General features: G+C 37.2%; 1 protein-coding gene across 5 annotated transcripts; it reads right to left on the bottom strand.

The window, feature by feature from the left end:
• Positions 1 to 868: 868 nt before the first annotated feature.
• Positions 869 to 26,801, bottom strand: TRA2A (transformer 2 alpha homolog). Of its 5 annotated transcripts, XM_026842856.1 has the most exons (9): positions 26,570 to 26,798; positions 17,508 to 17,819; positions 17,095 to 17,228; positions 15,354 to 15,525; positions 11,831 to 12,019; positions 3,297 to 3,412; positions 2,667 to 2,774; positions 1,893 to 1,960; positions 869 to 1,716 (listed from the first exon to the last, which is right to left on the bottom strand). In XM_026842856.1, exons 4-9 carry the CDS (start codon positions 15,384 to 15,386, stop codon positions 1,706 to 1,708), a joined length of 525 nt encoding a protein of 174 aa, XP_026698657.1. In that variant the 5' UTR covers positions 15,387 to 15,525; positions 17,095 to 17,228; positions 17,508 to 17,819; positions 26,570 to 26,798; the 3' UTR covers positions 869 to 1,705. The 5 variants fall into 5 exon arrangements, with proteins under 5 accessions (XP_026698657.1, XP_026698653.1, XP_026698654.1 ...); XM_026842852.1 differs by lacking the exon at positions 17,508 to 17,819 and having other exon boundaries at positions 15,354 to 15,480; positions 26,570 to 26,801; XM_026842853.1 differs by lacking the exon at positions 17,508 to 17,819 and having other exon boundaries at positions 15,354 to 15,453; positions 26,570 to 26,801.
• Positions 26,802 to 26,811: the final 10 nt, after the last annotated feature.

Here is a 26,811-nt window from a genome sequence, read left to right as displayed (position 1 = left end):
CACCAACAAACACCAATAAAAATCTGAGTTGGAATGTTACTTCAGTGTTCCAGATTCTTTTTCATTTTATTTTCAACTGCAATTTACGGGTAAAACATAATGGATAAAAAGTACTGAGCAATAACCAGTAAATTAGAACTCGTTACAATGTACCAGGAGAAATTGGTGACAAGCTTTTAAAATAGTTGGATGTGTGTTAGCTTTTCTTTTGATTACCTGTTAATAGATCCTGGCACTGACATTCAGAAACAGTTAAAACTACATTTCATACACTCACCCTCCTAAAATGACGACACACTCTTCTGGTGGCATTCCCTGACAATCAGGATTAAATAATTTTGCTGCGAGGGCTTTGTAGTCCTATTACTTTTGTTGTGCCAACATTGATGTTCAACCAGCCGCATGGCAAATTATTTCAGAGGGCAAAACTTGCCAGAAATCTAAACAAAGTCAACAGTGTTTCTTCCCTTAAACCATCTCACCATGACTCCAGCAAGTGCCAAAGATGGCAAAAGAGAAAGCTGGACTACCCGCTCTGCTTAGCCATCCCACAGAACCACATGCTGATTCTCAGGGAAGACACGGCTCCAGAAGACAGATAAATGCTGACTTTATTAGCCATGCCACAATATCAAGTCTTGTTTAACCTGTATTCCAGGGTGACACAAAATGAAGAACAAAAGACAAGAACTCAATATCTCAGTGGAATTAACTTTTATTGAGGGGAAAAAAAGTTTACATGTAGTTGTAGTTTTTTCCATCCATACTTTCAAAACTCCAAAAACAACTGGAAACAAAACTTGCTTAATAATTATTGTAATACCAAAAAGTTGGCAGGTTTTGTTGTTTGGGTTTTTTTTTGTGTGTGTGTGTTAAATTAACAGCAAATTATGTGACTAATTGCTATGTTCAATAAATACTTTTTCTCTTGCACGGATTAAGGGGAAATATTCGAAGTACAATAAAAAACCCCAGGATTTTTACAGTTTTAACTTCAAATGTTATCCACTGTGTAGCAATCCAGAAACTTTTATCTATAAAACACAGCCTTAACTTTGAGTGTACAAGGATCTGTTCTCCCAGTCAAATACCAAATTCTGCTCTAGCTCAAATAGTCTACACTCAAAGCAGCTACTTGACAAAAAAAAACCAACCAAAAAACATAAAACAATCAACCCAACCCTCTGGTTCATGACTATCTAAGTAAATTTGTCATTACAGAAAAGGCTCAAAGTCATTACTTGTTTATCAAAGTAACAGGTAAACATTTTAACAGAAAGATTAACGAGTTACTTGGAAATGCAGGTTTATATTAAAGTATCTGAGTGTATACTACATATGACATGCAAGCTTTAAAAATATCAATGCTTTCTTCTGATTAGTCAGGAGTCCAATTGTCTTAAAAACAAAATAGGAATGACATCCAAAATGTATCAGCACTTTGGGTTCTCCATTTCATTTTGCTTAAGATGTTTTACTACACAAAAACTACAACAATTACAATATTTAAGAGTATTACAATAAGAAGGGATGAAAAACAGGAATACTTCAACTGAAAATATGTATATTCTAAATGAACCAAAGATTTGTAGACAACCTGGATGGAGGACAAGGGAGGGAGGATGGGAGGGAGAGCAGTATGGAAGCTAAGGTCTGAACTTTGTATTTAAAAATCGCGTCCTCAACTGTAACTCTTCCCCCCTCTTCAGTAGCGCCCTGGGGAAAAAAAAAAAAAAGGCACAATTACTATAAACTAACTGTACACATATCATCTCAGCTTTAATATGCCCAACATTTTGCTTTCACATTCAGAATTTCCATTGATTGATTAATACTAGTAACAACAAGGTTTAAGCCAGCCAGATTCTATTTATTCACTTGTATTTACTTACTTGGACTATAGGACCGGGATCTTGATCGTGATCGGTATCGACTATAATAAGGCGATGGTGATCGTCTCCTTTAAAGGAAATTAAAAGAGAAACCCAACAACATCCATTATGAAAGAAGCCTTATTCACATCACTTCTACAGAACAGAACCATTTCCTTAGCTCTGAAAGACTTGGCCTGCATGAATGATTTCAGCTTTATTTGGCTGTGGCTTACAGTTATTTAACAAATGCTTTTATATTTCTCTATTTGATGTGTTTAAAAGTGTAAGATATTCCCAGACAAAGAATTTCATAAACTTCCACTAGCCTTGCAAACACATGAAGTGCTTTCCCAGATGCCTACAATTCTTGTTGAACATTCTCTGAAACGAGATAACTTTCAAAACGCTGAGATGGTTATGAAATGTCAAGCATTAAACATCCCATCTACAAATAACCCCTTTTTAAACAGCACTGTATCAGCTGTCCCTGGTTCTATATACAGCATGGAAAAATGAGCTCCCTTCTATCTGTCCACTAGATCCGTAGGACACATGCTTTTACCTCCTTCAGGTAGCAAAATTAACCCCTTGCCCAACTGTTTCTGGATAACCAAATTACATAAACACTGATGATTATGACTTTAATCCCACCAAACTTAAAGTAATAAGGTTCTAAGACACAGCAAGCATGTAAACTGATATTCTTTGCTGAGTAACCTTTTTTGTCACCTAACTTTTCAGTTTTTCCAATAAATCCACCGTTCCTACAGAAATAAGATAAAAATTAGGTACCTGTATCTGTAGTCATATTCTTCATATCTGTCATATCCTCTGTCATACCCTCTATCATAATATGAGTCACGGCGACGACCTGCTCCACCGCCACCACCTCCTCCACTGCTATTAGGGGGAAAGCAAAAAAAAAACCAACCTACTTTAGATACCTACTCTTCATCTTGATTTAAATTACTTAAAAGCTTTTTTTAAGTGTTCTTGTAAATCAGACACTTAAGACTATGCCATGAAACAATCTAACAATGAAACATTTAAAAGAAAAACACCTTCAAAAAAAACCCCAGAAAACCCAGGAGGGATTTGAGCCTAATTTGCATCAAAATCAAAGGCAAATGGGCACCTTAGCATTTCAGTAAGCTAAGGGTACATTAACTGACCATGTTGGATATGTATTTTTTTTAAAACTCCTCCTTCAGTATTTTTTTAGAAAGATGCAATAAACTACAGTAGGATTTAATAGTATACGTGGGTCACAGTAACACGTTCTTTATATTACTGTGATAAAATACAATTGGTGTAACTCAAGTTTAAAAAAAAGCATCTGTAGCTTTATTTCTTCCATCAGACTCCAAGCATTCAGTTTAAATCCATTCTAGTCCCATTACAGGAAATGAGTGAACTCCTTACTGTGTTGGCCTGCCCATGTAGATGCCTGGGGTGGGTGTATGTGCTCTCTTGGTGATTGAGTAATCCACCCGAATCCTCCTGCCATCCAGCTCCATACCGTTTGCATGCTCCATTGCCTGCAGGAGAGACAAGGAACAGGGATGTCAAACCTGCAACCTACTGGTACCTATGGAAGGCTATGCAAAGAATACTTTATTTTCCATCAGAAAAAACAAGCCCTGAACTTGTTTTATTTAGACTGGTTACTAGTGCCCCACTGTGGCGAATGGCTCATCTCTGTCCCCTGGCCCGTTTGCCGGCACTGTTACAGGGCTGCACTGGGGTGCTGGAGTAACGTGACATGCAGTCCCTTCGTAAGAGAGCACGGTGCTAACCACTAACATAGTCACTCTCCCTAGACTTTGTCTTCCACCCATAAGAAAAGTAAACTGAAAGTCAAAACAGCTTTTTCTTAAAACTGCATCTTTCCCACTGCCGTCTGACCCAGAGGGGACGGGCGGATTCAAAAGCTGTGCAAAACAGTGGCTTCCTGTAGGGTGCATATGGCCGGATTACTGCTAGTCGGCTGCCATTTCGTGCTCTCCCAGCCTCCTGCCATCTCCCTTACAAGGACCTACTCCAGCAGAGCTTAGTAAAATGGCGGGTTCAGCCTACATGGATACCTAATTACAACCTTCCTCCCCACTCACTCTCACAATAGCAGCTCAGCTACAGCGATACACATAAGGGTCTGCGCTTTGAGAAGCCTGTGCCTTCAGACCCGCTTGCAGCCGTGCACACTCTCGCTGGGTGTTCTAGCCCCTGCTTGTCTAGTCTTTGAGAATCAATACAATGGCCTTTCACAAACTCAAAATCAGGAAAATAGTTTTTCAAAAGGAGCACACTGTACTCCTAAGAATTATATTCATGCAACATTAACTTAAAAAACCCCCAAGCAAACCCAAAACCCAATCCCACAACCATAAAGAATTTAACAAACAGTTAATGCTGGATTTAAAAGCTATTAAAATTTGCAATGCTGCTTTTTTTTTTTTATAATACTTTCATCAGTTGCTCTAGGATCTCTGAAATACTCTACACATCACTTAATTCATGACACTAAGCACAGCACTTAGCCCACTATATATTATTTTTATTTTTCATGTGTAGAGAATGGACATTGTTGCAATCTTGAGTTAAAGAACACAAACCACTTTGGTATTATTTAACTGTGAGAAATAATACACAACCTTAAAACATAAAGGTGCCTTTAAACAAAGCTTTTTTTTTTTTTTTTTAAAAATAATGAATCAAACAACTATCCAGAAATACAACTTTTCGCAGCTCTGTAACAAGAACCTTACTGAATTAACATACAAGTTATAGAAGAGGAAACAAAAACTTGACACCCACATGATTTTAACTGTGATGTCCCCAAACTGGAAGTGACTGAATCATAGCTAACCCATTTAACTACACTTAGGTTGTGTTTTAATAATGCTGTTTATATCTATACTATATCGCCACCTAGTGAGCTCTGTTCCCATACAAAAATATAGCATTTATCTGACTGCAAGGCAGAGCCAAAGAGCATTTGAAGTCTTTCAACATATACTAAAGTAAGTTTTGTGACTAAAACAAGATCCTTATCTTTGGTTTCCCAGCCTTGATACTTTTTTTTTTTTTTAAATACTGTTCCACAAGGATGATCTAAAAAATAAATCTGTGCACACATCCTAGGAATGTGCATAGCCTAAAATGTACACGAACCTAAAAACAAGGCTGCAAATAGATGGCTGAAAAATTAGCTTCATGACTAAAAGCAACCTTCTGGAAACGCAAATTATCTTGAAAGGTAAGGAATTTTCTGCTTCATGGCATTTTTATTTCCAAACAACAACTTGCAGAGTAATAAGCTTAGATGACAAGAAACCATTTCAAACCCAGAACATCTGGCACATGTGTCTTAGAAGAACAAACACGTCTTTAAGGGGAAGAGTGCTTTGACACAGGGAGCAGCATAGAGAAGAGCAACATACCAGCAAGACAGATGAAGAGTTAATTTTGAGACTTGATTGTTTTGGAAGTACCAAGAAATGTGTTACATTTCAGTGGATGGAGATTATTTCATAGTTACCTGTCTGCATTAACCTTGGTCACACTGTCTAGTAACCTACGCAATATGAAAACTTAAATTTTCTTAGCTTTCAACAGCTGTTAACAATAACTGCCAACTAAAAAACTTAAAATAATAAAAATCTTTAATAGATATACAAACATAATAAAGCCTTTTACTGTTCTGACTACATCCCCTGAAGGCAGAAAAGTCAAAATCTACAATAAGCTGTTATGACCCCAACAATAACTGCTAGTCTGTATCACTCATATTCAGTCATTAGCAACTGGAAATTCCTCCCAAAGTTGTTTTCAAAATCTCTGCATCATTCTTAATGTGCATGTCAAGTCTTTGAAACAAAGTACTTAAGTTGACATTATTAGATAACTGCTTCAATATGACCAAAACCCCTATTTGAAAATCTGGTTTCAGACAAATGAAACAACAGTATTTATTTTGTACAAAGGCCGTAAAAACATATTTGTGATTCTAATTACTGACATTTTTGTGTCTTCCAAGTTAAAATAGTTTATAATCAAATTTTGGATTTTACCATTTTATTAGACTGGCTAGCATGTCATACTCAAACCACATTTCAGTTTGCATTTCTTGCTAGTTTTGGGTATGTATGAATTCTGTCTTAAGACCATTCAAATGTCAAAGGGAAAAAAATTGCACATTCACTCTAACAATGCAGAACATTATCAAATACTGTTTAAGAGATAGAAGTGTATCTTCCAGACCATCAAATGAAACATTTTGACGAGAAAAATCAAATTATATGGGGTTTAAGACACACAATACCCTCTTAGGAGCCTTTAACTGACAACAGTCCATTTTTATTTCTGGATTTTATTCCAAATAAGACTTGCATGGCTTTTACAACACGGTAGTAAGCAAGCAAGCAAACAAGACTCCTAATAACATGTACTACTAGTTTTGGCAAGTTCTAAGGAAAAAATGACTGTAGGCCAGAAGACACATCTGTACATTTGCAGTCAGAAAACAGAGAATGAGGATTGGGAATGCCACAGATAATGATTCCATCTTGCATTGTAGCTTTAAACCTACAGCAGTCTATCCATAACAACAAACATCCTTCAAATTACTATCTGTAAGGTGTTACTTTGACAAAATGACCAGTTCCCAAACTACAGGATGACAGCATCCAGTGGCTCAAAACGGTTTGAAAGAAAGCATTAAATTTAAGAGATCTCAACTTCATTTGGTATTTATTACAGTATGTGGTGTTTTCTACATGTATTAGCATTTAGTCAAACAAGTCTGGAAACACCAAACTTTTATTTATATACACAAACTTACACAGGTGACTGGTATTAGTTAAGCAATCAAGAATTCATTGAGAATAATTATTCTTTCAGTCTGGATGATGCCACAAAGAACAGCTTGGACAAAGAAACAATGTGGGAAATTTCTGCAACCTGTGCTGTGGTCACTGAGAGAAGGGTGCGGCGAGGAAGCAGGGAGAAAGGAGGGAGAGAACTTGACTTGGCAGAGCTGACATCACAGTCACTTTACAATTATGCTACAGAGTTCAAGATACCATTTGTATTATACAAGAGATCATCAAGCCTTTGTTACAACTGTGTCTAACTTCTTTGAATTATTTTAGTAATGTGACATCACTACAAAGTTAAATGACATGCAAACTGAATACACTTGAATAGTCACACACAAGCAATTTATGTTGGGACTCATTTTGAAAACTTATTTCATGATTTCAAAAGAACTATGTAAGACACTGTCTTTTTTTGCTCACTGCATTTTTTAGATGTTTGTTTGTTTTTTACCTGAAACACCATGAAAACCTTAGTGTTTGATTTCTACCTTAACACCATGAAAACATCATCTCCGCTGTGTATCACAGGTACAGAACAGACATAATAGATTTGTTTTTCTCCCCCACTACACTGGTATCACTAGTTCAGGTCTGGATTTTACAAGGACATCTGAAAGGACATTCTGAAAAAACAAAAAAGGAGGGGATGAAAAAGAAAAATTAAGAAACCCCGCTTTTAGCACTTACTGCAGTCCGCCAAGTTGAATTCAAGTGTCCATTTCACCTTTGAACAAGTGTCAATTTATACTCAGTCAGAGGTTTTGTTTTTAAAAAATTAGAATACTGTCAATTTTATTTTTTAATATATAATTTTATCATCTTAAACATCTATTGATTAAATGGATACTTTAAAGGCATTAAAGGATTAAAAGCATACTTTAAAGGAGTTTCAGAGTTGAGAAATACAGGATTTTAAAGAACCAGAATGAGTAACTGGGTATGTTTCTGCAAGAATTAGAATTTCATGGTATTTCAGTCTCCAGAAGTCTGTAACTTTTAATTCCAAGCATCTGAGACCTTCTTGTGTTCTTTTCTGGTATATCAAGGATGCCTTCTGATACCACAAGCAATGGTTAAAGCACTTCTTCAACAAGCTATGGGAGAAGCTTTGGTCAATAATAATGCTTCTAAACTGGTCTGCTTGCACCACAGAATAAATGTCTTGCAAATTAAAATTATAAATCCTGTTATTATTCCAGTCTTTGGCAAGTGAATTACGTTAATAGTTCAGTTTATATAAAGTTTGTCTTGATTGCTAATGAACACTACTTCAGAAAACTTTTCTGAAAGATGGTCAGAACTGTAAAGAGCATATAACTAGCATTAGAAAATGGAAAATTCTGTATTGCCAACTGCTGCTGTAGCTAATCTCAAATGAGTTCCTGCTACAGACACAATATATTCAGAGTAGCCTCGGTTTAAACAACTAATACTTCATATTCTGAGTTACTGAAAAGCTGGATAGTGGTATATGAAATCCCTGGTAACTGTAGTAAGAATCGTCCCTAGAACAGCCAGTACTTTTTACTCATAATCCTCTCAATTTATTGTTAACCCTGAAATCAACCCCCCCTCCACTTTCTTTTTCCCCTCATCCTAGTACATGAAATTTTGTGTTCCTCCAAACAGGAAAATCCTAATGTGATGGGCAGGTGAATATCCTCTATAATTTAGCAAGAATATTGCAAAATTGCAATATTACAACACTGGCTCAGTGCCAGAGTTACCAATACTAAGAACTATATAAGAAACAATGCCAATTTTGAGAAACATGTCTTCAGCAGAGCTTCACAGTTCTTGCCCTTTGCCTAATGTTGCACATGTGGCTCTGAAGACTTAACAGAATGGCCAACATAAGACACTGCCACACAAGACAAAAAAGTAAAACAAAAAACCACTTTTCTGAGTAATATTTGGTATTAAGAAAACATAACTGCACAAAAAATGAAAACCACTACACCAGTGAGAATATCCCTTCTTCTAGAAAAAGGTAAATAACATAAGCTTTACAAATAGGCCTTGAACAAGCACACCAAAAAGAAGATTAGCACAGCAAAATCTCAGGTTTTCTGGACAACCAACCATCAGTCCTCAACATTTATTGCTTACTATCATGTCTCCAACTAAAGACAGTGTCTGCAAGCATCTTCAATATAGGTCAGAATGTAACAATCTAGTCACATGCTACCTTACAAACACTAGATCATTGCAATAAAAGACATCTGATGGAAAAGGAACCTTCTGTCAGACCACAAAATTTCATCTCAATCTCAGTGGAGTTTCAGAGAAGAGATTCTGTAAGAAATCTCCTCTAGAATGGATACATGAATCCAACAGTTCTTTTCCAGTCCTGTTAAGGTGGAATGACTGAAGCTACTGTGATGCTGACAGCTGCTCTACCTAGTAGTTATCAAAAGCTAGATCTCTGTTCTTCTTTATAACCAAAATGATCATAAACACCTAATGACAAGGGTTCTATGGTGTCATAATCAATCTGAAGTTCTGAAAGGCCAGAAGACCATAAGAAAAAATAAAATCTACTGATGCCCTGTTGATATTTTTAGGACACACTGTAAAGTATCACCTTTAAGAAATGCTATTTTACATTGTCTATGGACTTCCACAACATCAAGTTAGTTGATAGTTCAAGATGTCTTTACCACCATATGGAACTAGAAACACTGCATTGCTCAGTTTCAGAATCTTGACACATAGCAACACTAACTAGCTCAAAAACTGACCCAATTTTTAAGAATGGTAACTGGTGCTGACGAAGATCCTGAGGAATTTCAGCTGCAACAGAACCCACATAATATTGATACTGACCAATCTTAACCCAATTTATGAAAGCTTAAACACAACTACTCACAAGTCATTTAGTGTCAAGTTTTAATATTCACATTGTTTGAGAGCATGTCAGCTGAGAGGCTTCCCTGTGTTACCTCTCTTAGAAGGACAATAGTGAAGATGATGGGAAACCTGTTTTCCTGCAGAGTTCTACAGTTATTTAATTCATCTACAAGTACTTTAAAAGGGCTGGAATTTAGGTCAACATCTCACCTAGAGTTTTATATTCTCTTTACTTGGATGCTTAGGGTGTTGGAGCTTTGGGGTTTTTAGTTGGGGCTTTAAGAGGAAAGGTATTTACTCAGAACAAAAATTTCAAGTGTCACTGCTGTTAGGTATACTCAACTTCTCAGATGCGATCTATCTTCCACACAGAGAATTACTTCATCTCCTTCAGTGTTCTCTGACAGGGTCTACCAGTTTCACACTATGCTACACACCCTTTTTCTAGACAAGCCACTATTTGTTGCCATTTTCAAATCTGCCCTCAAGGCCCATGAAATAAGTCAAATTAACAAGTTTCTCCTGTCCTTTATGACAAAGTATTTCAGTTATGTAAATTCCAAGTGTTGGGAGATGTTGCATTCTTTCCCCCTCTTCATACACTAGCCCACTGGGGAGAAAAAAAAAAAAGCGTTTGTTTACATTCCTAGTTATTTCAGTTTCTGCTTAAGGTGTTCTGTATTTATTTATGACTAAGCAATATCCCATTTTCTTCTTCTTTGCATTCCACCTTTGTAGTATTAGTCAAAACAGCTTTATACTGAACAAATTACTTCATGCTATTTACACGGAACATTTTAAGAAAGGTATGGCATCATGCATGACTATTGCCCATGGCAACTAGTAAAAAACCCTACTTCTAAGGATATATGAAGTTATAAAACAGACAAGGCTAGCATATGAATGTGACAAGAAGCAGTATGCAAGTATTTTGGATATTAAATGTTCTACAAAACGGATGCATTTTCAAAATCCACTAAATTCAGAATTAAAGTTAGAAGAGAGCAGGCCAAATAAGATGGATATACAGCTATCCACCCCATTAACTTATTTCTCAACTTAAGTGATAGTGGAAAAATACAGAAGGGGACACTAAAGGAAATTTTGTATCTTTTTACTTACTCCCATAACCTGCAACAACCACACATATACACATCTACAAACTTAACTCTTCCCATAAACTGACTTTCTCAGATCACACCAGAAATGAGTCCAAGATAGAAGCAAATCTAGTTCAATCATCCACAAAAGAGGGGTTTTTTGGTTGGTTGTTTGGGTTTTTTTAAAAATTAAAATCAAGTGTCATCAGTTTCCATCTTTCAGCTACTGATAGTAGGTTCTACAGCTGTCACCCTCCCTTCAATGCTGAGATGATTATATCCAAGCATATGAATATACTTATCAAACAAATTGCATACCTCACCTGCCCAAGACTATTAATCTGTGAACAAGATACTTGAAGTCTGTGACTCAGTTTACCCCAAAGAGATAATCTCACAGTGAAGGCTTAAAGAAAGAACACTCTTTTTTTTTCCTAAAAAAGGATGTCTTTACCTTTAAGAGCAATTTTATCTAGATGTCAGTAAATGTAGTAAAGCTAACAGTATCCTTACACAGTTTTAAAAAAAGTACTGCTTAATGTGGTGAACCATACAGGCTGCTGTTCATATATACATACACATACATACATATATATATACACACACACACACACACAAACAAACAACTCAGTCCAGCCTGTAAACAGCTATTCATGTAACAAGCAAAGCTACTGACCAAGGCACAAGACAAACCCCAGTTTTTCAAATGCATGACATGCTTTTAGAGAAGAAAATGGTAAGCAAAGATAATCTGCAGAATTTAGATATAGATAACTACTCTGAAAAGTTCATTTCCAAAATATTTCAGAATCACTAGCTTCTACACCTGTCTGAAGATTTACTTTCATTTTGAAGGAACAGACTAAAATCAAAGCACAATACTCATTAATGATTCAATACAGAGAGCTCATGCTCAAAATTTGCCCAAACCTCTGAACACTGAACTAAAATGCTTCATCTGTTTAGACATGTCATGTTGTCTGAACAAAATATTTTAATTTCACTGTGAGAGCCTGCCAGTGAATATACTCTCAAAAACATGGGGTGTTTTTTTTTTTTTAACAGATATATTCATGAAGACAATGCATAAAAAGCACACCTGTTAAGTAGTAGTAAAGCATAAATTTACCTCTTTAGAATCATCAATTCGCTCAAAATAAACAAATGCAAATCCTCTTGATCGTCCAGTCCGTTGATCATAAACCACATTGACACCAGTCAAGGGTCCATAACGGGAGAAGACCTCACGCAAATCTCTCTCAGTAGTATACAAACTGAGACCAAACACTCCAAGACATGTATTAGGATCTGGATTAGCCTGGTAAGACAAACATTCAACTCCAATTAAGTTTATAAAAAGCAAGCTACACATTCTCATATCAAAATTTCTCAATTATTAACAATTTTTAATACGAACTAAACATACCTTATTTAAAAGCTTAACACTTCAACAGTTACCATTCCAATTTTAATATCTTTTCAAAAAGTGGCTGTCATGATTTTTATTTAAGAAAAAATACAAAGATGAACTAACTACTCATGTTGGTGAAAAATTCACATTGATAAAAATTAAACATACTGATTACAGAAAAGCCACAGAGTAACAGGTACCTATTTTATTAATATTTGACACTCAAATCACCAGCAAGCTGCAGACATGACAAGCCTGCGCTAAGAACAGGTCTGCCAGCCGGAACTCCCACCTTCAGCCTTCCTGCATGGTCCCCACTGGCACTCAAGAGTGCACACTGTCTCCAGCTGCACACACTAAATGCATTTGAGCTCCTTGAAAGTTTGTATCTTTCCACTTGTAAACTGGATGAAAATCACCGCTTGTTTTCATCTAGATAGTATCAAGTGCTGAAGGCCAGTTCTGTGAAACTGTAATCCAAAAGCATACATGCTTTTATGGAGCAAGACTCTTGATTCTTTAATGTGATACAAGATACAGATCTACTTAATATATTTACTTCAACTAAAGGAAGTTAAATATGAAATTGTACAACGCACAACTTCTCTTTTAGGTTCAAAGTTTCTCTACATGCCAGAGTTCATCTAATGCCGACTCCACTGTAAGAATTATTTTGATCAAAATTAACATTTTTTCACCTAAGCTTCTGCCATCTGTTATACTAGATGCAGCAATTTAAAATGGCAGCAACAGGCATAGAGATTTCATGTTTCTGCTAAAATAGTAACTGGAAGTTGACACAGTCAAAATTTGTGTTTCAGTTTCATCAAAATCGCTGATGCACAGTAATTTATGCCTCAGAGCTGTTCAAAGAATGAACAGGTTCAGATCTTTTGTCATGTTCTTTTCAGAGCTTATGTTCAGGAACCCATTGTGAAAATAAGATGGTCAAACTACTTAGATATTTGAAGCTTCTTTCATTTTGTTAAAATAGAAGTTTGATCTTTAAGACATGAATCTTCTACAGTTCCTTATTACATCTGAAGAGCAGAGCAGAAACTAGTAACTGGCAGTGTCATTTAGAAGTTTTAATTATACAGGTTTAGGTTTCTTTTTTACTTCATATTTCAGTCTTTCTGATAATTCAGTGCATTAACAGCTATACTCTTATTGCTGAAACTCTGGTGGGTCTAATGAAATGTCTCAAGTCTTTTGAATCATTGTTTGGACAAGTCCCTCCACACAATACCTCTCAGTATTGTCCTTTTTTCACATCCCCTTACCCTTAAACCCTATTACCTTTTCTGAGGTAAAATAGTACTGAGAATCAGTCTCTGCACCTTAAGTGCCAAGTAGATCACCACTGGAGGACTAAAACCCAGCTTTTATATTGGGTCTTTGTACTGCCTCTCATCAGCACAGTATGCAAGCTCTCTCTACAAGGTCAGAAGTAGCAAAATTGCTACCAATTTTCCTGGTTGATTTGAATTTCATTTTGACACTACTAGAAATACTCCTTAGAATTAATGTGAAATTCACTGTGAAAACAAGTTTTGTGTTTTATAGAGTAATTTCCAAGGCAAAAAAAATTCTTCACAGAGCAAAAATATTCTAGTATTTTCTCAAGTATTAAAGTGGATTCATTCATCTTTCACCAGGAAGTCTGCTAACCCTTTTGAAGTTCAGTTATTCCTACCAACTCTTCAAGACACTAGATGCGTATTTACTACATCATGATTACACACTGGCAACAATCCACAAAGTAACTATGCATGTTGCTTCACAACAGCTTAAGCCACTGTACACTAGCACTGCTGTAGGTCTCGCCCTTTTCCACACACTCTTGTCTTCTCCCCCACATTGGTATTACCTAGTCCTAGTGAGCTGCTTCACCAAGGTAAGCCTGCAAAAAAACTATACTCTTTTTGACACGATTAGTAAAAAATTCAGAGAAACTAAACCAAACTAAAACTGAAAGGACTGGAAAAAATGTAATGACCCTCACCAAGGAAGAGGCAGACTGAAGTCATGTGGAACCAGAAGTTAAAGCACTGAAACAGATTATAAAAGTGCCCTGGTTTCAGCTGGGATAGAGTTAGTTTTCTTCCTAGTAGCTGGTACAGTGCTGCATTCTGGATCCAGTGTGGGAATAACGTTGATTACACACTAATGTTTTAGTTGTTGCTTAGTAGTGCTTATCTAAAGTTAAGGATTTTTCAGTCTCCCATGCTCCATCAGCAAGCAAGTGCACAAGAAACAGAGGGAGCACAGCCAGGCCAGCTGTCCTGAACCAGGCCAAGGGATGTTCCATACCACAGGATGTCATGTTCAGTATATAAACTGGGGGGAGTTGTCAGGGAGGGGCGGACCACTGCTCCGACATCAGTCAGTGGGTGGTGAGCAACCACATTGTGCATCACTTGTCTTTTCTTGGGTTGTATTTCACTCTGTTATATTCCTTTACTATTATTATATTTTAGTTATTAAACCTGTTCTTATCTCAACCCACAAGTTGGTGGGTTTTTTCCTGATTCTCCTCCCCATCCCACGGGAAGGGTGGAGAAGTGAACCAGCAGCTGCATGGTGCTTAATTGCTGGTGGTAATGGCTGGTGTACATCTACTTCCTCCTGTTCATATTTCTCATTTACATTTTGAGAGGCTGACTGATCCTTTTCATAACTGTAAATTTTTCTGGTCTGTTAAGACTTACACATTAGCTAATAACACATAGGCTTATTTCTTCAAGTTAAAGCAAATTTATACTCAGAGGTATAAAGTCACAAACAACCTTCAACATAATATGCTGTATAAGCAAATAAAACACTTGAAAATTTACTACTTTGGCTCCTCTAGTCAATCTTATCAATACTGTCAGGTTGCAAACATGCACAGAAAATGCCTCGTTTTTGTGAAGGGTAGATATACTTGGAACTATAACAAAGAAGTAATCAGAAGGCTTCAATTTCTAGAGCTGACAAAAACTGATGTCAGCCTCTCTGCACACACTGACATGCAACAGCATGGTTTTCAAGTAATTTCTTTCTACAACTGCCCTGTCAGTGGCAGGCCCAAGAAAAAAGGACCCAGCTGTAAGGGCAGAGATTGCTCCCCAACCCCAAATTCCCATATATCCTCCAGTGACAAGACAGCAAGTCAGATTCAGCCTGCAGGTAACATGGACTACACTGCTGTGAGCAGCAACTGGTTTGCTGGTACTCAGCCTTGATAAGCATGACATACTCTGCTGCCAGTGTGCCTTCTCCTGTTTGACATTGGAGAATGACTACGGCTCCTTCGACGACGGTATTCTGGCGTGTACGATCTGCTTCGAGAACGTCTCCTATGGGAATGAGAATGGGAATGGGATCTGGAACGAGTGTAACGTCTGTGCGAGTGTCTTCTGGACCTGGATCTTCAACAAAGAGAAAGCTTTTAGTTAGGTCATATGCACATAATTATTGAATTGTAAGCCTGACATTTCCTAAAGAAAAATATGTATTTTTTAAAAGTCTCTCTACAAATAGTTTCTTCTACTTTGCATGGATCTCTAACAACATAATCAGCAGCACCATTTTTATCTTTGCAAGAGCAGTTCTGGCAAACAACCAGGATTACATTCACAGTAGTTTTGGGGAAATTCAAAGTTTAAACTTGTATCAGCTTGGCTGCATATGTAACTAACACTTGCACAATGATACAGAAAGCATACACCAAACTAAAATACTCTCTTGGCTGGAAAGATCTACCAGCACTACAGTGCTGCAGATTCTACAAATGAAGTCCACCTGGACTTGAAAATTATTAAAGGCAAAGACAAAACCCAAAACTGCTTAACTCCTCAAGCATTTCCTTGCAGACATGTAGCCAATGATAAGCTCAGTTTTAAAGAGACATCATCCCATCCCATCCAGGCATTATATCCTAACAACAAGTAGTTAGTTAATCTGGCTAAACACTACAAGAAGAGAAGCTATAACATTAGGCTGAACTTTGGGAATTCAGAGCACAGTAACTCTTTTTTTTGGCTGCCCTGGTATGAAGTGTATGAATAGGGAAGATAGATTATTGATCTCTCCCAAGAACTGGTGAGGAACAACAACATAATACTACACAATTTCTCTTCCCCCTCCAGAGCTACAAATGCTGTTTTCAGGTTTCTCTCTCATTGGTGAAAGAAGGATTCAGTAGCTCTCCCCATTTTCACCAATATGATGGTACAATGGAAGAGAAAAGATTGGTAGTGTAAGCCAGGTAACATTTATGACATATTTAGAGGAAAAAAGACAAGACATTCCTCCTCTGTTCTGAGCAACCTCTCTCAGAACTGAGAACTATAAAACTTTGTCTCTGCACATACAGAGTTGGTGTAAGGGACAGAAGGACATATGCAGCATCAAAAAATTAATTTAAAACTTAAAACTCCCATAAATCAAGAAGCTATCCACACTCCATTTAAGCTGTAGTTTTCAGATTTTGTTTTTAAAGCCTCTAATGAAAGAATGTCAAGAACTTCCCCAAGTAGCATCTTCCAACATTTCTTAACAGTTACAGAGCTTACTCATTTTGTCTAATCCAGACTATCTTTGCTGCAGTTCTCACTTGATTTTTTGTTTTTTCCTAAAGGAGAAGTCCACACAAGAGTTCCCCACCAAAAGATTTTGGTGGAAAGAGACAGAAGATTTTACAGAATTGAAATGCAATCCCTTCTTTCTCTTCTGGAAGAGATAAACCTACAAATTTTAGTTATGAATTCTACATTACTTCTATTTATATTACCTGCTCTATTCATACCCATGCTTTATTACTCATGGAATCTTTCTCCAACTTTTTCAACAATCAACTGACATGCAAATTAATATCACCCTGTTAAAACACCACAGAAGGTTTATATATTTTACAAGTGGAGAAGAAATCTCATCTAGGTACCAAAACAGGCATATGCAGTAACACTAGATTAACATGACTAACTTCCTGGACATACCTTGATTTTGATCTTGACCTAGAATGCGATTCAGAGTGTTTGGAAGCCCTCGATGGACTGCGAGATCCTGACCTGCTCTCCGATTTTACACGAGCAGGACTCCCAGCTGGAGATTTTGACTGGGAGCGAGACTCCTAACAAAAAAGACAGTATTAAAAATGGTATTGGTTGTATAAATGCCTAACTCCTAACATTTAAAGTACAGTAATTCTATTATATTGATTGCTCCTGAAAAACAAATGGTTAGGCAATACCCTCCAAAACAAATTTCATTTTGCTAACCCACTGTTAATATTGTATGCTTTCCTCAAATAGGTCCCTGCTTGAACCAGATCACCAATTCTCTATTAACTAAGTAATCATGCAAATTCATCTACAACTTGATCATACAGACACTGGAACATAAACCATACATTTACTTAACCTAGGACCCATTCATTCTTCCAGATTCTTTTAATTCTACTTCACTCTTGCTTTCTACTTTTCTTCATTCTTCATTGAGTTTTTCATTTTTCATACTTCGTGTATTCTTCCCCAATTCAAACAATTCCTTATAGCCTTAAAAAAATATTCAAGTGCTTCTATCTGACCAATCTTCTGTTCAATTTTTTCCCCCATTCAATTTTAATTTTCTGATCTTTAATACTTTTCATTAGCCTTCTTTTATCTTGATTTATCTTCCACATTCTTGGAAAAAACTCTTCAATTTCTTCACGAACATTAACCTTAATGGAAAAAGAACATTTAGTATATTTAAGCACGTGGGGATTATAAAACTCTGCTGGAGTTCAGATGTTATCTACCAAATTGAAAAGCCAGCAGGTAAAGTGCAAGAAACTATTTTATAAAACAACTTTAAAAAAAAAAATCTTTAAAACTGTATAAGTGTCTACGTTCTAACAATGAGCTTACTGAGTTCTCAGTGTTTTACTGTATTTTCAGAACTACCCTCCTCCCCTTTCAGATTTTAAGATACACAGATACACTAAAAACTAATTAGCACAAATATATTAAAGTACTGATATAAATAACTGTGACCTCCCCCTAAAATAGTAACTATGTACTTCTCAGTACCAAATATCCCAATTTCTACTCCTGAACATTTTTACTAAGACACTCTCAGTTGAACAGAATGGCCAAAGATTTCCAGTCAAAACCTATCTATGCACATACTTACTCGCATAATACATGCACAGATATATGCAACAAGTTACTTTTCTTCCTACTTTTTCGTCCTCATTGTTACCCTCTTTTCCTTGCATACAACTTAATCCACATAAAACAAGAAGTATAATAGTACAGTTCAAAGCAATCCAATAAGAGACAAGACAGGAGGGGTTTTTTCTTGCATGGTAACACACACAAGAGAAAAACTAGGAAAACAAAGCAAACAAAGAGCAGGTTAGGATTTCCCCACATTCTTATATTGGTACAGTATTTCTAGGGAGCTCAGCTATAAAACCCCCCTACAGAATATTATATTCTACACATATGTAACGTAACAAAAAAAATGTGCAAAATTATTAAAGAAAAATGCATAGAAACCTCCCCTCCCATAAGTGTTACATTTCATGTTTATTTGCATCATGTGAGAACAGGCAGGAGGACAAATGTTTTTCTCAATTTATTTCTTAGTCTATGTTCAGATTTGCATTTTCTTTTACTGTTAAAATTCTTCAGTACTTTGCACTGAAGTTCTTTTCAAAGGATGATGTCCTCAGATTTCAAGACAATAAATCCACCAGAAACAAAACCCGAAGGCCTCCTTACCAACAGATATTACAGCTACACTACCTTTCTGCTTTACCTCAAAAAAAGGGGCAAGGGACACATGGAGAATGTCACCTACTGGGATAAAAGGCCTGCCAAACTTATCAGTGAAGGCCAATTTTGAAGCTTGGCTGCGATTCATGGACCATAATCAGGTCTGCATTACAGGTTACTCTTATCAAAAAGCGGGCTATCTGCTGATCTAGCTACATGACTTTCATTGAAATAAAAGGATATACGTGCACTTAACTATTAGCAAATGTTATTTGGTGTTTTTATTTTTACATTTGAAATCCACTGTTCACTATAAAAAATACCTTTTATAACCACTAACATGCCTTTTAATCTATTTTTGTACTCTTCATTGTTTGATAGCCTCCTTAATTCTTCTTTTTACACTTCCTCTGCAACAATTGCCAATTTCTCTGGGAATTATTGCCACTTGCCTGCCTAGTAAGTGATCAGCAATACAAGAAAACATTTAATGTGGTATCATTCAGATTTAGAAAACATCCTTCAATAAAGACACCCTCCTCAGTCACTCCTTAATGAGGATACTGTGTTGTCCCTATTTTTTTACATTTGAAATATCAGTTCTTGAACAACAAGAACTTTGGAAACTTGAACAAAAGAAACATAAAAACCCCAAATACCGCTCAATCAAAAAGTTTTTGGAGGTGCCAAAAATATCAAGGACCCAATCACTCCCATACAACACAAAAATTAGCTTAGTGTCCTTATATATTCAACTGAAGCATCTTATGACACCATCCACAGAGTTTCTAATAGTATCAGTTATGACAACAAACCTCTATTAAGTTGCCAAGAGCAAAAGTTACATTATTTCACATAGGTCAAGTCCTTTTGGAAATACCTGTTTAAAAGCTTTAGGAGCCGCACTCACAAACATACAACTTTAAAACTGGAGTAACAGAGGTAACAGCATAAATTCTTACACATTTCAAACTTCCTTAAACAAAGTAAGTGTAGATGTAAACTGCAGCTAAAGAGAGATTACCTGGTAGCAGTTGCATACTGTGTCTGTCATTGGCAGGCAATTACATCTCATCTTCTGATGCAACATAGATCACCTAGTTATATCTCCTACAGTGCTTCAAAAGGAGAGACTAAGGGAATCACAATAATCTGCAAGAGTTTAAGGACTTAAGGCTGATGCTGAAAAAGTACCTAATAAGATTTATATCAGCAAGACTACAGTCAGGGATTAAGAGATTCAGAGTTTCAAGGAGTCACAAAGGGATGTTTTAAATAATTCTCCTCCTCTACTTCCTACTGTAAGGAAATAATTAGGAAGCTATATCTTAGTCTATATCGCAGACCAACCCAATTGTTCTGCATATACAATTCATATCCATTCTACAATATGAGAAAATTAAATAATTAATATTATTTCTTAGTACACCATCTTTAATGAGAGAAAACAGACACCTATTATCCAAAGCATTAAAAATCTCTCAATTCTGTAGTAGTCTAAGTAATCTATGCATTCTGATCTTAGTTCCATTGTTAGCATAGAAATTACATACTGCCTAAGAGAGAAAAGCCTAAAATTTTGCTCTGGATCCTCAACATTTTCTTATCTGCCTGTTCTAAGGATTCTCAGTCATTTAAGGGCCACAGATTAAGACTGCATTTCTTAAATTCAGCTTCTCATCCCACAACTATCTTACAAAACAGCATTTTAATGCCTTCAGCTTTATTATGCAATTGTCTAATCACTGCTTTCTACCTTATAAACTTATAGGCAGATACTCACTGTGACCATGTCAAACTATGTACATCCGCTGTCACTACAGCCTGTAGGAAGAGTCAGTCTTCCTAATACTTGCCAGTATTTTCAGATCAGACTTCCCTTTCAAAACAAATGCTTTATCTGTCAGTAACACTTTTCCCAGGACAAAACTAAAATAATAAAAAAACCCCGCATAACACTCACGAACAAAAACCACACTGAAACCTCACCTAAAATAATAGTAATTTAAAAATCTCAATCATAACGGCATGCTTCCTCACAATAAGATGTGACAGCTTCCTCAAGTGCATACCAGGAAAGGAGATTAATGATTCACCAAGTAGTAGAACTCAGAGCCAAAGAAATTATTGTAGGTAAACGCAAAATCTAAAGACTGCAGCTTCAGTTACTGATTCACTGGATAAGAAGATGCACAGCTAAAAGCATTTAAAGAGAGCATTGAAAGCTATTTTTTATCCTTTCTACCTTTGCTCTTCCCAGAAAGAACACAAAACGAAGTGGTATGGAAAGGACATTCCCCTCCTCATGGTCACATAAACCCAGTCATTGAACAGCTGTCAGCAACTTTAGATGATCCAGCTGAACAAGACGTCAGTCATGTCAACGAACTTCATTCATACTAGTACAACTGTTTAAAACACGTAATTGATTCAAGTTATATCTGCCTTGCATCCTTCGAAAGATGCTACTTTCTGATATAATTACTATTTTAAAAGCATTCAAAGCACTTTTATGCAAAGTAGAATTGCAAAAGTCTGTAAGAAGTATCCTTTCAGTCTTCCACCTATCATGAGAGGGTATGATAAAGACCATGAGGGGAGGAAAAAGAAAAAAAAAAAGAAAATTGTCCTCTTTTACACCATCCTGTCATGCCTTACCTCACACCTTATCAATTCGGAGTATGACAGAAAGGCTACAAAAATTTAAAGTGAGACAATAAATAAGAACTGAATAAGCCTAAATGAGGCGTTCTATAGCAAAGCATGGGAAGGGAAATGGGAGGGAAGAAAAAAAAAAATCATTAAATCACATAGAAATTGCAGTTGAAATTCATTTAACCTTGTTAAGAAACACACACAGGGTGAAAAAAGGACAGGACAAGTAGCACAGCAATACCATTAAGCCAGCAAAATAAGAGCTTAGACTTTACAAAAATCCTGCTAAAATCTCCTGCCCAAACTCAAAAATTAAATGAAGTCCAACTTTGTAAGGGGACAGAAAAATATAAATAATCCAAAAAGAAACAGAAATTTAGCAGCAGCCTACATTCACCAGATAAAACGGTCAATTTAGTTACATCTCATTTATGAGAAAGAACAAGATTACATTTTAACCACTTTTTGACAAGTATCTACCAACTTTCCCTGAAACTCACTGGAGAAATAATTTTTTGCTTCATCCTATGTTCTATCACTCTATACTAAAGATAAAACTGATTCCTTAATTAGCTGTTCTTCTATAAATATTTCAGTAGTATATGTAATAAGCTTCTGTATAAAAAGAAACTCCCAAGTTGTGCTATCTTGAAGACATGTATATTTTTAAAAGCTACCAACATCAGCAAACTTTATATATTTCTCAACAATATTGATACTGATTAAAAGGAAAAAAAAAAAAGAAAAAAGAGGAAGTTTCAGCAATAAACTTTTTCAATTTACAAAATCTTCTCACTGAAGCTGGAAAATATGCCTCTACAGAGAAGGTTTTGTAGTCACTTAATCACATAGAAAATGGGATTTGTTTTTAAAAAGAGCAGTCTTCTCAGTTGACCTGGTCCAAAACCATCTAGAATTTACTAAACTCAAAAAAAAATTTGCTTCCAGAAAAAGTCTCATTTCCCACACTAGTCATTAGAAACCACAGGGTGATCACAGCACTCTCCGAGCAAATGCAAACTCCTGAGGATAAGCAGACCATCATGCCTGTATTTCAGAAGGTACAGAAAGCAACGTGCCTTCCTTTCCACGGAGAGAACAGCCAGCCACTACAGGAGAGGTTGAATACAATAGCTAAACAGACTTCCCCCTCCCCCCTTTTTTTTTTTGGCCAAAGAAACGATCTCAAAGGTGATGAGCTTTAGGTAACAAACATTAGAACACATGAAAAGAAGTATTTTGCATACAAACTTCATGAAGCAAATACAAGACACATTCACAGTTAAGCTAATCCAAAAGCTGCTTGCATACATATGAACTATGCATACTTCCTTCAACAAAATGACTCACATGCAAACCATGTATTTCTTCAAGTGCTTTGCTAGACTAAGATCATTGTGAGATTGTGCAGAGCATGAAGAGGCATCTCATCAGAATTAAGACAACCAAACTGGAGCTCTATCTTTGTTCTGCTAAAAAGCTTTATCTATTTAGACAAGCAGCATATTAATATTGGTATAAAACTGCTAAACTTCTACATTTACAGAAACCAAACATCAGAAACTAAAAAAAAAATATTAAAAAAATCAAAGTTTCAAGTGGAGCTTCTGAAGTGTAGGTTTGTTCAGACTCCGACTTATTCACTGTTCCAGGGAACAAAGTTGCATCACAAAATGTGCATCCAATGAATGTGTTATTAAATATAACGAGGAGTATGAAAGCAAGTAAGAGTTGCTTGTCATCTGACAGCAATAAAAGATAAAAAAGCCTAATTTGCCTAAGATGCTCACAAAGAACATTCAATGGTGATAAAATCCCATGACTTTTCCAAAAGTCAAATCACCAGTAAGAAGCAGGACTTAAAATCTTTTTTCTTCTTAAACGTCCAAACTTAGCTCTAGCACATCCACTATATTTCTAATTCTTCTGCCTATTTCTTTCCATCAAATCATCGTGCTTGCTTAGGGGGTGTGTGTGTGGGTGTATGATTTCTGCTGTTCAACCAGCAACATTCTTAATACTGAACTTGCTGAAGTTGAAACAATGATACAAAAACAGAGCAAATGTTAATCAAATATGTTCAGACTAATAAAGTTTGCTTTAAAATGTCAAAGAAATGAGTGAGCTCAATAAAAATATCTACAGTGATTACAATGATTTTACCCAACTATTTAGAAATGCAAGTTTTTAAATAGTGCAAATTACACATTCTCATTGAAGTTATTTCCATGATCATTCTAAATTTCGTGTTCAGTTTATGATTTTAAAATCATGAATTAAGGCAAAGCATATACATGGAGAGTATCTTAATACTGCTATAAATAAGGTGGGGGGTTTTGTTTTGTTTTTTAAAGTAGAATTCCTGATAATATTGTGGGAAAATTTAAAAAAAATTTACTGATTTATATATGAACATTTTTTCTTCACGAAGTAGCAAAACAGGAAAACACTTTCTAATTAATCTCTAAAACAAAACTTCCCACATATCAATAAGCACCTTTACCTTGGTATCAGTTTCATCACTATTTGCCAGAACGTTCACTGAAGTGTTTTTGGGACATAATGCATCTACACGGACAGAATATAAAAGGACTCAAAACTCCCTTACTGCTTTGGCATTTAATTTTTTTAAAAGCACATCACACTATTTAGTATTTAAACTCAAGGGGAGGAACTGAAAGAGTACTCAAAATTATTTTTTCGTAGCGGTTTCTAGGAAAGCAGGTCCTTTACAAACTTATTTCCAGTTTCTGCAGTTTCCTCCCATTAAAAACTTATGCCGCACTGTCTCAGTTCGACTTGCCTTCATACAGCAAACTGAAGCACTAGGACAACGTTCAGTGTGTAAGAGTTCTATCCCACTGGGAACAGCAGACTAAACACTAAAGCCCAAAAGTTACACAGGCTTAATTTCCTGCCTGTGAGCACTTTCAGTGCAAATAAAGTATGAAATGCCATAGCCTCAAATACAATTTCTTATTTCAAGTATTTTAGTAGCATCAACAATAATAAAGCATTACTGAAGAAAAAAAAAAGAACTGCCTAGAAACGTTCTTCCTTAGTAGAAAAAAGAAACAGAACTATAAACACATCAAGTATCTGCCATTATGGTCAGTTATAAAAAGATACCAGTAGACAAGACACTGCCACATGCCAGACTGATTGAGAAATTCCAGTGTTAGGGAAAGAATGAAAGTTTTCCAAATGAAGACCCAACATGGTGAGCAGCTCTTTCCAACAGGTACATTTTCCACCAAAAAAAAAACCAAACAAACAAACAAACAAAAAACAAGCCAACTAAGAAGTAGCAGGCACAGGAACTCCTACATTGGATTCCTCAAACCTCACCTCCTCTCAAAACATTATTTTACTTCTACATTTCGCAGAAGGCATGCAGAAATACTGAAAACACACAGCTATATCAGCTTCGTAACATGGAACAACAGATCCATCAAGGAACCTAATACAGAAGTTCTGTGGATGAACCTAACAAGTATCTCCTAACAATAAACCGCAGTGGGAATACGGACAAGAAAATAATTTTAAAAAATATAAATCGTACTGTAAAGTGGGAGACCGAAGTAAAAATCTTGAAAAGTTAACAACAAAGCATACTTGGTTTTCAACTTCCTCAGACTTAGGTAGTTACCCCTTCGGAGATTAGTTTATTTAGCTGAAAAGAGCTTAGCTGTATAGCCATCTTTATGCAGGCAATCAACAGAAGAAGAGATTCGGTTTACCCCACCTGAGGAAACAGCAGCAGTCACTGCATAGCCAGGTACAGGCACACTCAGCCGAAGGAATGTTTTGTTTGGGTTTTTTTTTTGTGGTGGGATTTTTTTTTTTTACTAACACTACCAAAAGGTAACAACATTAGGGTAAAATGGGACACTGCTCTTCCAAAATTTCATTGCTTGTTTCCCCAGGCAGTAAACCTATAAAACTGCAAAGCTGCTGTCCCTGGTTCATCAGAGAAAGTCACCAAAAGGATGCTCAGGTGTTCCTCTAAAGAATCTCTTAGAGAGAAAAAAAATCTCTGAAAAATCTAAGAAAGGAAATATTGATGAATTGAGGACAAAGCACATATTTCATTCCTGTTTCCTGCAGCTTCTAATTCCTGCTTGCCTTGATCATCACTAAGAAAAAACTCCATTGAAAATGGAAAGAACCAGTCATACGTGTACATAAACCGCCGCAATCAGAGGGAAGAGAGAAGAAACAGGCCTAACCAGGTTACAGAGCCACAGCAGCTTGTTGAGACAAGAGTCTTCAGCCGCGTTATCAATGAGTTCCAACGGTTTAACAACGAAGGCCATACCCCCCCGATGGCTTCAGGAAGCCTGGCCCGAGAAAGATCCAGTTTGCAGGCCAGCAGCCAGGAGAGGCAGCGCACCTCTCACAAAAGGACCCGGTCCCTCCTCTTTTATGCTGGCGGAGGCCTCGGCTCCACCGCGCTCTCCCAGCCACGACCGGGAGGCCGGCACTGCCCGCGGGCACGACGGGGAGGGGCAGCCACCCCGAAGCCGAGACAGGCAGACAACAAGAGGGCCGGGACAACCGGCGGGAAGAAAAGAAAATAAAGAGCGAAGCGGGATGAAACACCGGGCTACACCAGCGCTCTAAGCCCTGTTCTTAACGCCAAAACCTGCGCTAGCAGGGTAGACGCGAACCCGCAGCACCAGAGCTCAGGGCCCGCACCTCGACGGAGGGGGATGGGGACGGAGACGTTGTGGGAGAAGGAAGCGGGATGAGGGTTAAGGCAGCGGAGCTCAGCTCCGCGATGGGCCAGCTCCTCAGCGCCGGGAAGGCAAAATGAAAAAAAAAAACCCAACACAACAACACAACCAAAACACACCGAAAAAAGGAGATAGGAGGAGGAGAGGGAAGCCAGTCGCCCACGGCCCAGTCAAAACTCGAGCGCCTGAAGAAGCCATTTTAGAAACAAGCTGCGTTACCCCCACCCCTACTGGGCCGGAGGGAGAAGAGCGCCCCCCGCCACCTTCCCCGGGTCCGGTAACCCCCTCTCAGCACGGCCCGGGTAGGGACGGCCACTCACCCTCCCCTCGAAGTTGTTCTCCTCCACGTCGCTCATGTCGGCAGAGTCCTGGCCACGGGGCTGGGCGAACGGGAACGCTAGTCCCGAGCTGCAACTGTACCCGCTACCGCTATTATTGTTATTGTGATTGCTACCAGTATCGCCGCCACCTCCCTCCCGCTAGAGCCTCCCAAACCGTCTCCCGCAGCACCGCAAAATGGCGCCGCCGCTCCGTCTGCGCCCGACACCGCGCGGGGGGCGGG

Source organism: Athene cunicularia (genome assembly GCF_003259725.1).
Source record: "Athene cunicularia isolate RWA chromosome 2 unlocalized genomic scaffold, athCun1 chr2_part1, whole genome shotgun sequence".
Taxonomy (NCBI): Eukaryota; Metazoa; Chordata; class Aves; order Strigiformes; family Strigidae; genus Athene; species Athene cunicularia.
The sequence above is the reverse complement of the archived record's forward strand: the minus strand, read 5'-3'. Positions and strand labels throughout refer to the sequence as shown.